Source organism: Pseudorasbora parva, chromosome 10 (assembly GCF_024679245.1).
Source record: "Pseudorasbora parva isolate DD20220531a chromosome 10, ASM2467924v1, whole genome shotgun sequence".
Classification (NCBI taxonomy): domain Eukaryota; kingdom Metazoa; phylum Chordata; class Actinopteri; order Cypriniformes; family Gobionidae; genus Pseudorasbora; species Pseudorasbora parva.
In genome coordinates this window covers 45,715,219-45,728,485 of record NC_090181.1, presented here as the reverse complement: position 1 = coordinate 45,728,485, position 13,267 = coordinate 45,715,219, and the positions used below count along the sequence as shown (strand labels likewise).

General features: G+C 40.3%; 1 protein-coding gene across 1 annotated transcript in view; it reads right to left on the bottom strand.

Annotated features, from left to right (window-relative positions):
- ttll5 (tubulin tyrosine ligase-like family, member 5) overlaps positions 1 to 13,267 on the bottom strand; it is a 219,989-nt gene that overhangs the window by 127,912 nt on the left and 78,810 nt on the right. The window contains exons 18-20 of the mRNA XM_067456243.1: positions 9,439 to 9,501; positions 4,878 to 5,002; positions 695 to 863 (exon numbers count right to left, since the gene is read on the bottom strand). Of these exons, the coding sequence (XP_067312344.1) occupies positions 695 to 863; positions 4,878 to 5,002; positions 9,439 to 9,501 (357 nt within the window). The remainder of the gene's footprint in view (positions 1 to 694; positions 864 to 4,877; positions 5,003 to 9,438; positions 9,502 to 13,267) is intronic.

The following is a 13,267-nucleotide window of genomic DNA, read 5'->3' as shown; positions in this document are numbered from 1 at the left end:
CTAGTTTCCCAGCACAAATATCTAATATTGTATTTATATAATGTTTTACCTCAAAGACAACGCTATATCCATCAGAGTCTCGTACACGACGCCAGATAATGAATATTGACCTTACCAGAAGTTAAGCGCACTCTGTTGGATATAGCGTTGTATGCAAGGGTAAAAAATTATATAAATACGGCTCGATTGCTCACACAAACTGATCGGTTCGTGTCTTAAGACATCAGTGTGTGGTCATGAGCCTCAGGGCTCTGTGTTCATGTATGTTTTTTTTGCTCTCATATAATTGTTACCCATTCACATCATTATATGACCGACACACAGCAACGGTTGAGTTAAAAATCTTCATTTGTGTTCTCCTGAAGAAACAAACACACCTACATGTTGATGCCCTGGGGGTCAGCAGATCAACATCAGGCTCATTTATGGGGGAACTATCCCTTTAATCCTATAATCAACTTACAAAAATCATTTTAATTTACAGTACAGAGAAAATGATCAAAAACTTTGATTCTGGGCCAACTCATTCCCCATAGCTGTGTGTGTGTGTGTGTGTGTGTGTGTGTGTGTGTGTGTGTGTGTGTGTGTGTGTGTGTGTGTGTGTGTGTGTGTGTGTGTGTGTGTGTGTGTGTGTGTGTGTGTGTGTGTGTGTGTGTGTGTGTGTGTGTGTGTGTGTTTGTGTGTGTGGACTGACCTGAGGTCCCACCCTTGCTGGAGAATGTGGAGCAGGTTGACTTTGGGTTGTGAGCGCTGTTCCGGAGCAGGGTGTGTGTAGAGGCGTGTGTGAGATGCTTTCAGCTCCGTCTCTGCCTCCAGCCCATCCTCATCCTCACTGACGTGAAGGGACCGAGAGGGTTTCGGACCTGAAAACACACAGCACATATTCAGATGAGCTATTCTAAAATATCACAGCAGCTTCAGCCACAGCTGGTGACCTAACATTCGGTTAAATACTGCAGCTTGTTATGCTGGCATAGTGTACATTCATTATGGATTATGGATCCACAAAGGACAATAACTTTGATCTTAACAATAAAGATATAGTTCTAAAAAGCATTCTAAATATTAAAGAATAGCAGATTTCACAGCACTACTATAATGATAACAGCACAGAGAAACGATATCTTGTGTGAGAATGACTTTTTCAAGCTGATGAATGATGAAAACATTGACAGCCAATCAGAATCCATCTTGCTTTAAATGTGTGTTTGCGTGCGATTTGACTTTTTAAACTTTAGTTAGTGTGTAATGTTGCTGCTTGAGCATAAACAGTATCTGCAAAGTTACAGCGCTGAAAGTTCAATGTAGGGCTGGGCGATATGGAGCAAAAAATATATCTCGATATATTTTGCTATATCTCGATATACGATATATATCTCGATATCTTTAGAGGAAAAATAACCCCCTAAAAACTACAGCAAAAACAAATATGCCAAATACCACAAAAACTTTTTTTTTTAATTGAAGTGCAAAGAGGTAGTCAAGTGCTTTTGCGACATTTAAAAAAAAATAAAAAACTCCCTGATTAAATACATAATAATAATTTAACTGTAAAAGAAAATAAATAATATTGCCTTCTTTTCATTTATTTCATGCTTTCAAAAGATGAATCAAAGACTCCCTTTTTTACAGTTAAAGTAAACAGTAAGCATTTTGCAGAAAGATGGGGGCATGACTGAGATATAAATAAACTGATTTTGTCATAACACCACTTCCTGTTAAATTTGTATCAAAATTCAAATAGTGATGTTTGTCATGAGTTTGACAAAATTCAAACTCATCATGCAGATCATGTAGGCTACACATGAGCTGAATTTCACTTCTTTTCCAGTTGCAGAACGAAATATGAATGTCAGAAGGTAGGCTATAAGATAATATGATACAGTACAACTTACAGAAGAGCACCGCGTGTCTCAGGACACCCGGGATGTCGCGTTTTTCACTCTTGGTTAAAACGTGAATAGACCTATACATCATAATCCCGTGATAAAGCTGACAAAATAATAATAGTAATGATATTGCAATACTTTTTAAAAGTTTTCAAATGATATGCGATCATTTTGACATTTTAACCGAAAACTATGCGATCAGTTAGACACAGATCATAAACTGGCATGATTGCGACCACGTCTCGCACCAGTGTCAATCACCTGACTGTGGGTGAAACGTGCGCTTTGAACTATGATGAACATTAATATTTCTTTATGAATTTTAGCAAGCAGTTGTGTTAGAAGGAAAACATGGTCTCTAAACTGAGTCCTGAACAACGTGCGCGCTTGTCAGTATGATAACTAATCCTCACCTGGTTGTGGAAGCAGCCGTGTTCAATGAGACAACATGCGAGGGGAGGGGGAACAAAGCAAGAGGCGGGAGGCGCGCGAGGCTCCGCGAGCACAACACAGAGAAGGCAAACGAGCAAAGTGGCGGAATCAGAATTTAATATAAACAACATATCGATATATACGATATGTCCAAATCCATATCGAGCTGAAAAAATATCTCGATATATTTTAAATATCGAGATATCGCCCACCCCTAGTTCAATGCAAACGAAGATATTGTCTTTTAAAGTCACGGCAGTTTATTGGCTACAAAAATGGCCGGTTTGGACTACAACAAGCTTCTTCCTGGGTTGGTGACATCATAAACCCTTGCTAGTCTCCGCAGATGTGACTTCTGCCCGTAATGGGAAGAGGCGTGGCCTTAACCTGTGCTTCAGCCAATAAAAATACAGGAAACTACATTTGGCCATCTGACCAATCTAAGACCATTGCGTTTTTCAGAGGGATGGGCTTCATAGAAGCAGGAAGCAGACGAGCCGTTCAAAGCACAGACAGCGGTGTGGAGTAAAGAGAGAATAGAAGTATAAATAGAAAATAAAAATAATAAGTATGAAGACATGTTATACTGCGCCCCATAAACATAACCAAGCCTAGAAAAAACACCACAGAACCAGCGCTTTAAAGAGCTTGAGCATTTAAAGTGACAGATGACCAATCTGCAGCACAAGCACAGAAAAAACAGAAGGCTATTGTGCCCAGCACTGGATGCTATAGGACCAAAGGTGCTGTAGCTTATACAACAGCTTAGTTATTCCTCCCTAATGGGAGTCTACGGCAGCACTATCAACAGTACATAGAAAAATGATGACCATTGGCACACTGGTAGTGATTGTAATGCATTTTAATCTGACCAATTCTGGGTCTCTAGGGCCAACTCTATAGTGCCAAAAATTCAGAAATTTTCTTCTCTCTGGTCCCCTTTAGAGGGACTGTGGTCTCAGACCCCTGTGTGTTCAGACTGTCCCTGAAAGAGACTCATATCCTCTCTGGTCCCCTTTAGAGGGACTGTGGTCTCAGGCCCCTGTGTGTTCAGACTGTCCCCGACGGAGACTCAGATCCTCTCTGGTCCCCTTTAGAGGGACTGTGGTCTCAGACCCCTGTGTGTTCAGACTGTCCCTGAAAGAGACTCATATCCTCTCTGGTCCCCTTTAGAGGGACTGTGGTCTCAGACCCCTGTGTGTTCAGACTGTCCCCGACGGAGACTCAGATCCTCTCTGGTCCCCTTTAGAGGGACTGTGGTCTCAGACCCCTGTGTGTTCAGACTGTCCCCGACGGAGACTCAGATCCTCTCTGGTCCCCTTTAGAGGGACTGTGGTCTCAGACCCCTGTGTGTTCAGACTGCTGCTTTCTGGATCTAGTCCAGCTCAGTGTTTAATGGCTGACCCTACGGCCTTCAACATTAGACCCTATTCACTTACATTATTTGTGCCTCAGTAACCGAGAAATTTGATTGTAAAAAATATTATTACTTTATGACAGTACAAATGCTATTGTATCAAGTAATTTATCTTAAAAAACTAAATAAATAAATAAATATATTATATTTATTATATATATATATATATATATATATATATATATATATATATATATATATATATATATGTAATACTACATATTCTTGCCCTGGCTATTTCAGACATCCACCTTTGTAACTAACATTTGAATTGTTTTCCTTGATTCACGTTTATTTTATTGCATAAAGCGATAATAACATCAGCATACAAAAAAATAAACAACACAATAAAATAATTTAAAAAATATGCAAATTAAATAAACTGCTTTTCATTTTCCAGGTAAAGTATAGATTCAAGTAATAAAAGGAATAATCACATATGAAATAAAAAAAAACTGCATACGGTATTCTTCCCTGTATGAAGAACTGCATATTCTGCGCTGGCTCTTTAATTAGGCTAATAATGCAGATGTTTACATTCACGTAAGAAAAAACACTGGTTTATGTGAAACGTGTGTGTTTTTGACCCTTTAAAATAAATGCAATAAGACGCTAAAGATTCAGTTTATTTAATGCGCTGTGACAGCTGCTGCTGTGCATGTGTTAGGTGTGTGTGCTCGAGACACCATTTTAAACTGGCGAGGCGAGCATCCGCGTCTCTCACACACTTCGGAAGCAGTAGAAATTTCAATAAACAAGTGTCTGTTGTGAACGAATAATTTGTAGAGATTTGTCAGAAGAATCAGCCGCGATGAACAGCCGATTTGTACGGAGGTATCTGATGACCAAACCACATTGGAATTCACGAACAGAAAAATCAAGTAAGCCCAGAGCAGTGTGTGTTCAGTCTGCGTGTTTTTAGCGAACCGTACTATAAGATGAGATCGAACTGTACCCAGAAATCCTGAGATGGTCTCGACTCGGTTCGCTCTAAAGGGGCCTGAGATCGTTAGGAGTGTTCACATATGGGCCAAAGATCACGCCAACCGCGCTCAGACTCCTGAAAAGGGCCAAGTGCGAAAACCCCCATAGTGAATGTAATGCGGAGGCTCCTCCTGCACACACACACACACACACACCTGCTCGTCTCCTGCCTCGCCTCTGCTTCCGCACCTGCAGACTCAGAAGCTTACGCTCGTACTGGACCGCATGAGGAGTGAAGAAGGCCCTGCCCACCAGAGGACCATTAGCATTGGCCCTGCTCCTGAGGAGACAACACGCACAACATGACTACAAAACACGCAGTGTGTGTGTGAGTGAGTGTGTACTCAGAGGTTGAAACTGCAGATACTAACCTTGAGCGCGAGGTCACAGATCTGAGAAACAAATCATTTTTAAAGAAACATCGGTCTTAAATCACTGTTGGGGGTAATTAGTTACTGTATTTTAATTACTTTTCCCTTGAAAAAGTACAGTAAGGGATTACTCTTATTTTTTTCTGTAATTTAATTACAGTTACTTCTGATGTAGTTGAACTAAATACTAAATATAATTATACATAATTCAACAGTGGACTCAACATCAATATTTAAAGTCTAATTTTAAAATGCATGTTTTGTATGTATCCTCACATTGGTAATACTTTGGTCCGTTAATTAATTAATTGATGTAGTTTTATATTATGTATTTGAATTAATTAAAAGAGCCGCTTCATGTAAAACCTTGAATCGCTTAACTCGAGGTTTATATCGGATTTAAAAAATAATTAGTAATAAGAAAATAAAGGGGCGGTGAAATGCTGTTTCATGCATACTGAGCTTTTTACACTGTTAAAGACTTGGATTCCCATCCTAAACATAGACAAAGTTTCAAAAACTAATGTTGGATGTTTGATGGAGTATTTCTGTGTCAAAAATACTCCTTCCGGTTTCTCACAAGTTTCGGAAGGTCCTTGTATGGGCCGTACGGGCTCTTCTCCCGGTAGGGTGCGCGCCCGACTAGAGCGAGAGAGGAAATGCACGCCCATAAACACTCTCAGCTGCAGATCCAGTCGTCCGTGAACACTTCTGTCGCGCCGCGCTCCACTTTATTCCTATGGGTGACGTTGAGCGACTTCAACGCTTCAGCACAGCATTCTGGGAAGGCAGCGCTGCATTTGAACTGATTTGAACGCAGAAATGACGCGAAGCTTCACAACATCGCTTCAGTCACGTCGCAAAAGTGGATCTCCACCGTTCACTGCTGTCAGAACTTCACCAAATCATACCAAAGAAGTGTGTTTTCGACGGAGCGGTCCCAGCGATAAAGGTTCGGTCCTGCTTGGGAAGCAGCCGGTGAGTAAAACTGCTTCAAATGTCTGTGCTGTTGGCTATCGTCACGTGAGTAAACATCAGTAAACGACACGATCGCGTGCTTCATCATTCAAATTCAAAACCGTTCTGCTTGCTACTGCTAAGGTTTAGTCGCATACAATAGTCCATAAACCGAATCATGTCCTCATAAACTGCGAGTAAAGACACACAAATGTTGACAGGCCACTAAATACAGTCCATGCCACAGAGACGGACGTCCTGCTGCTGCTGTTTCTCCTGTTCAATTTATTTCTGCCTCCGAATCTGATTCTAGATCATATATCTTTTAGTTGAATCCGATCGATAGCGATGGGCTTCTCCACGCTTGAGGACGTCACCGCTTTGGGTGTGCTCTTCATTCTTTAGCTCCGCCCACTCGATACGCCTCCAGGCGCCCTGTTTTTTCCGGAAAGACTCGGTACAGCCCATATTTCTTTTATAAATATAATAAAACTAAAGACTTCTCAGAGATATGAAGGATGCAATACTACTCTATAGGTACTCAAGATTGACATGAGATTGACTGAAACTGAGTGTTTCATCCCCCTTTAAATACTTTTTGGAGAGAGTAATTTGCACTGTAATCTAATTACACTATTGAAGATGTAATTAGTAACTAGTAATTCATTACTTTTTTAGAGTAACTTACCCAACACTGGTCTTATTTAATTCTATAAACTATAATACTGATCTGTCAACATTATCGCTCTATGATAAATTAAAATAAGCTGGTCAGGCTCAGGTCACTAATGAGTTGTTAATTGCTTCAGATTCTGGCTTTCTTTCAATCCTCCTAGATCTCAGCGCCTCTTTTGACTCTGTAGATCAGGGATGGCAACTTCGGTCCTGGAGGGCCACTGTCCTGCAGAGTTTAGCTCTAACCCTGTACAAAAGTCTTGTCGCTAATCTATTTTCTAGAAATACCTGATATTAACCTGACTTTTAATTAATTAATTGGTGTTAGAAATAGCTCATATGAAAAGCTAAAACCCTCCCAAATGATGTTTAATGCACTGAACTAAATAATTTTCACAGAAAAAATATTTATCATTTAATCAAGACAGAAAGGGCAAATTTTGGCAAGACAAAAGTTTTGTCGCCTATAAAGAAATGGAACAAATTTACTGCAAATACAAAAATATGTCAGCAAATTAAGTTGTGGTGCTGTGAGATCCAAATTTAATATCTTGTATGACTTCCTGGAGCTTGAAGGACTGCATCCATGCGGTTTGGCAAGGATTCATACAATCAATATTCTTTGGTTTCGTCTTCCATGCGTCCTCTTTCATCCTATCCTACATATGCTCAATGATGTTCATGTCTGGTGACTGGGCTGGCCAATCCTGGAGCATCTTGATCTTCTTCGCCTTGAGGAACTTTGATGTGGAGATGGAAGTATGCGATGGAGCACCGTCCTGCTGCAGAATTTGGCCTCTTTTATGGTTGGGAATATAAGAGGTAGCTAAGATTTCTTGGTATTTTAGACTACTGATGTTGCCTTCCACCCTGCAGATCTCTCACACACCCCCATACTGGATGTAACCCCAGACCATGATTTTTCTGCCACCAAACTTCACTGTTTTCTGGGTGAATCTCGGATCCATTCGGGCACCAGTAGGTCTCCTGCAATATTTGCGGCGACTGTAGTGTAATTCAACAGAAGATTCATCTGAAAAATCCACCTTCTGCCACTTTTCCTGCCTCCATCCTTTTAGCAGGCTGTGGGCCTTGGCAAATGCCACACGGTTTTTCAATTGTCTTTTGTTTAGTGCTGGCTTCTGGGCACTGATTCGACCATGGAGGCCATTTCAAGACAGAATCCAACAAACTGTTCTGGTTGGCACAGGGACTTCAGGTGACCAGGTCTTGTGGAGCTCTGCTGCAGTGGAAAATGGGCTGGCCTTAGATTTTCGAGCCAACAAACGGTCCTCTCGAGCAGTTGTCTTGGGTGGTCTACGCTGAGACACATTGAAGGTGTCTGCCACATCAGCAGTGGATCTGGTCTTCAGCCTCATGATAATCAAAACTTTAGTCTCAGGGTGAATCTTAGGCATGTTTGCAGAGGTCTAGTTGCAGTTGATGTGAAGGTCTAGCGTACTGGGGTTCTTTTAATACACACTTGAGACCTAATTGATCCATTATTAGTCACAGGTGAAGCTCATATGACAAGGTGACAACACTTATGTCTTTGCAAAAATTGACTCAATGGGCTTTACCAAGCTGTGAATATTAGAATACTTTTTGAAAGTTTAGTTTTTCACTGAAACATTATCACAAAAGCTGGTGGGATTAAAATGAGCCATTTCTTGTAAAAAAAAAATCTTGATTAGAAATATTTTTCCTCTTGGTCAGCTTTTGAGACCTCTTAGTCTAAAATGTCATTTATTATGCAGACGATACTTAGATCTACATACATTTAAAACCTAATGAAATTGTGCCTGTTGACTTTCTTTCTAAGATAAATGAATGGATGTCTTATAATCCAAACAGACTGAGGTTATGCTCATCTGTTCACCCAAACCAACTACGTCAGTTACCTTAACCGGAGACGCTTCAATTATGGAGTCTCCTTAAAAATGGAAGAATTTGGGGGTGATCTTTGATGCTAATCTAACATTTGAACCACATGTTAAAAATACAGTTAAAACGCCTTTTTTTCATCTTAGAAATATTGCCAGATTACAGCCTATGCTCTCCTTTTCTGTTGCGGAGAGGTTGATTCCCACTTTTGTGTTTAGCCGTATTGATTATTGTAATGCGTTGTTGGCTGAAGTGTCGAAAGCTACCCTAAACAAATTGAAGCTAGTTCAAAATCCGGCTGCTCGAATCCTTACAAGAACTAGGATAAGACATCACATCACTCATATTTTGGAGTCTTTGCATTTGCTCCCGGTTAAGTTTAGGGTTGATTTTAAAATCTTGATGCTTACTTACAAAGGGGTTGTCATCGCAATATCTATCCGAGATTTTAAATCCATACAATCTCCGTTCATCTGTAACTGGTCAGTTAGTTGTTCCAAAACTCGCCTAAGACTGAGGGTGATGGGGCTTTTTCCCCATTAGCTCCAAAAATAGGGAATTCATTCCCAATTGAGATAAGTCTTAAAGCTCATTTTTTAAAATGAAGATGTATTATTATTATTATTATTATTATTATTATTATATTATTATTACATCTGGCCACACTTGAGTCTTATTTTAGGGCTCCTCTAAGAAATACAGCAGTTTTATCAGGGCATATAAATAAGCCTTTGTATGACATACTCGCATTAAATATCAACAAAAACCCCTGAAGCTGAAGATTCCTTAAATAGATGACGATCTTTCCAACCACGGCAGAAAGGCTTACCTTGCATGGAAAAGTTTGTTAGCCAACATGGCGTTCATAGATGTCTTATATTCCAGATAACCACTGAGAGAGAGAGAGAGAGAGAGAGAGAGAGAGAGAGAGAGAGAGAGAGAGAGAGAGAGAGAATAACACAATGATGAGGTGCTGAACATTAAATGCCTGCAACATTTTTCCAGACCTAACTCAAACAAGCATTTAAAAAGCTTTAGCTATTTTCCTATGTCACTTAACAATATATTCCGGGAGAAGTAAATGTTTATTCAAGACATAAATGTCTCAGCTTTCAGTCGAGCTGTTCCAACACTGTCCCTTATGGTTCATGAGCGCCTGTTAAAAGCATCTTTAGGCGATGTGAATGAAGCCATTTTTTCAGAACCGATTCAATATTAAATCGGCTGATACCAATCCCATACCAGCGCAGTTGTGTTTAAAAACTCAATGTATGATTTCTATACCTCAGTGTGTTGAACTGATAATTACTCTTTTGGGATTTAAACACAATCGACTAAAGGCAACTTCATTATAAAGAAAAACAACAACCTATATATATATGTGTACAGTACAGGCCAAAAGTTTGGACACATTACTATTTGTAATGTTTTTGAAAGAAGTTTCTTCTGCTCATTCTGCTGCTTAATATTTTTTCATAACCTGTGATACTTTGATGAATAAAAAGTAAAAAAAAGAAAAAAGAAAAAAAAGAAGCAAATGTTTTAAAAATAGAAATATTTTTTAACAACAGTATACACTACTGGTCAGTCATTTTTTTCTTTTCTGTTTTTTTTTTTTTTTTTAGAAATAAATCAATAATTTTGTTCAGCAAGGATGTGTTAAATTGATAAAAAGTGCTAGTAAAGGAGATTTATATTATTTGAAAATAATCATATATTTCATTATATATTTTCAAGACTCTTGTGATGATACATCGGTTGAATGACACGTCTGCCATAGCCTGATGGGGTCTGTATCGGTTTTAATCGTACTTTTAAACTTCGGGTTTCGGGTAGTAACCCGACAATAAAAATGAACTTCAAAATTCGACTGCTTTACGACATATACGTCACTTCCACCAACACACACACTTCCTTACATTCGGACGTGCGAGCTCAACTATCATTTGTTTGTCGGATGTTATAGTCATGTCCGAAGCAGCACTAAGAGGAAACGAAAAAGTGATCAGAGGCAGGAGGAGGATCAACATTGGACCAGCGTTTGCTCGTCGGCGTGAGCTGAAGGAGGCGTGCCCGACTGATGCTGTCCTGCTTGTTATGGTGATTACCGACCACTCAAACATTGAACTGAAGTATCATATAGATTCTGGAAAACGGTAACCAATAGACTACTATAATGACGCTGGCTTGTAAATGTGAGCATCGCGATTATTTGGCGTTTGAAAAAAATAAAACCCATGAAATTATATTCATATGACATGCTGAAACATATCACGCGCCGCCAGCAGAACACCCACATGTGGACTCCTGCAGTGTTCAGGGTAACAGTTAGTGCTATCCCTCTTTTATGAAGTTATTTGGCCCGCCGCGCACCCGCGACCATTAAATAGACATACGGGGTCCGCGGGTTATGAGACGACCCGCGCATCACTAGTTCAGGGCTATCAGGGCTGTCATGTCAACAAATGCACGCGCGATGGCATCCCCTGATGTAGGACGACAGAGTTTACCACAGTAGTAGAGGACAATATTTTTCCCAACTGTAGGGAGACCCCGAGAGCAAAAGTTACTCAGTGCTGCTTTAACTTTTAAATACATCATTATATTAAAGCTGACAAACACACGAGGGGAGTCTCTGCATTAAAGGGAGGGGTGAAATGCTGTTTCATGCATACTGAGCTTTCCACTGTTAAAGACTTGGATTCCCATCCTAAACATAGACAAAGTTTCAAAAACTAATGTTGGACGTTTGATGGAGTATTTCTGTGTCAAAAATACTCCTTCCGGTTTCTCACAAGTTTCGGAGAATTTTTTTCGAGTATGGGTCGGCTTGACGTTAATAGAGCGGAAGGTCCTTGTATGGGCCGTACGGGCTCTTCTCCCGGTAGGGTGCGCGCCCGACTAGAGCGAGAGAGGAAATGCACGCCCATAAACACTCTCAGCTGCAGATCCAGTCGTCCGTGAACACTTATGTCGCGCCGCGCTCCACTTTATTCCTATGGGTGACGTTGAGCGACTTCAACGCTTCAGCACAGCATTCTGGGAAGGCAGCGCTGCATTTGAACCGATCTGAACGCAGAAATGACGCGAAGCTTCACAACATCGCTTCAGTCACGTCGCAAAAGTGGATCTCCACCGTTCACTGCTGTCAGAACTTCACCAAATCATACCAAAGAAGTGTGTTTTCGACGGAGCGGTCCCAGCGATAAAGGTTCGGTCCTGCTTGGGAAGCAGCCGGTGAGTAAAACTGCTTCAAATGTCTGTGCTGTTGGCTATCGTCACGTGAGTAAACATCAGTAAACGACACGATCGCGTGCTTCGTCATTCAAATTCAAAACCGTTCTGCTTGCTACTGCTAAGGTTTAGTCGCATACAATAGTCCATAAACCGAATCATGTCCTCATAAACTGCGAGTAAAGACACACAAATGTTGACAGGCCACTAAATACAGTCCATGCCACAGAGACGGACGTCCTGCTGCTGCTGTTTCTCCTGTTCAATTTATTTCTGCCTCCGAATCTGATTCTAGATCATATATCTTTTAGTTGAATCCGATCGATAGCGATGGGCTTCTCCACGCTTGAGGACGTCACCGCTTTGTGCGCTCTTCATTCTTTAGCTCCGCCCACTCGATACGCCTCCAGGCACTCTGTTTTTTTCCGGAAAGACTCGGTACAGCCCATATTTCTTTTATAAATATAATAAAACTAAAGACGGAGATATGAAGGATGCAATACTACTCTATAGGTACTCAAGATTGACATGAGATTGTGTCTGTGTGTCTGTCTGTGTGTGTGTGTGTGTGTGTGTGTGTGTGTGTGTGTGTGTGTGTGTGTGTGTGTGTGTGTGTGTGTGTGTGTGTGTGTGTGTGTGTGTGTGTGTGTGTGTGTGTGTGTGTGTGTGTGTGTGTGTGTGTGTGTGTGTGTGTGTGTGTGTGTAGCTCTGCTGGCATCTAAAGGCGAAAAGTCGGCACTGCACCCAAACCAAATCTGACCGAAAGCTCATTTTTTTAAGATATCAACCTCAGATTTGGAACACAGTTTTTTTTAGATGTATGGTTTTGATCTTATAGGAGTTTTAGATTTCAACAAGTTTTAAAAATATATATTTTTAACAAAATATTATACATAAATAATTTTCAAAATTTAAAACAAAAAAAAAACCCTTATCAACTTTGGTTTTACTTTTTAAACTTTTTTGACTTCAACAATAATCTGCCATGGTTATTTTTTTAAATGAGACTTCTAGGCTGTGCTCCCAAAATACATTTTTATTTCAACATGGACATGATTGTCCTTTATGGACCTGTGTGTAACTTTTTTAAATTGATGCACAGAGCCAGAGCAAATACAGGGAGTGCAGAATTATTAGGCAAATGAGTATTTTGACCACATCATCCTCGTTATGCATGTTGTCTTACTCCAAGCTGTATAGGCTGGAAAGCCTACTACCAATTAAGCATATTAGGTGATGTGCATCTCTGTAATGAGAAGGGGTGTGGTCTAATGACATCAACACCCTATATCAGGTGTGCATAATTATTAGGCAACTTCCTTTCCTTTGGCAAAATGGGTCAAAAGAAGGACTTCACAGGCTCAGAAAAGTCAAAAATAGTGAGATATATTGCAGAGGGATGCAGCAGTCTTAAAATAGCTAAG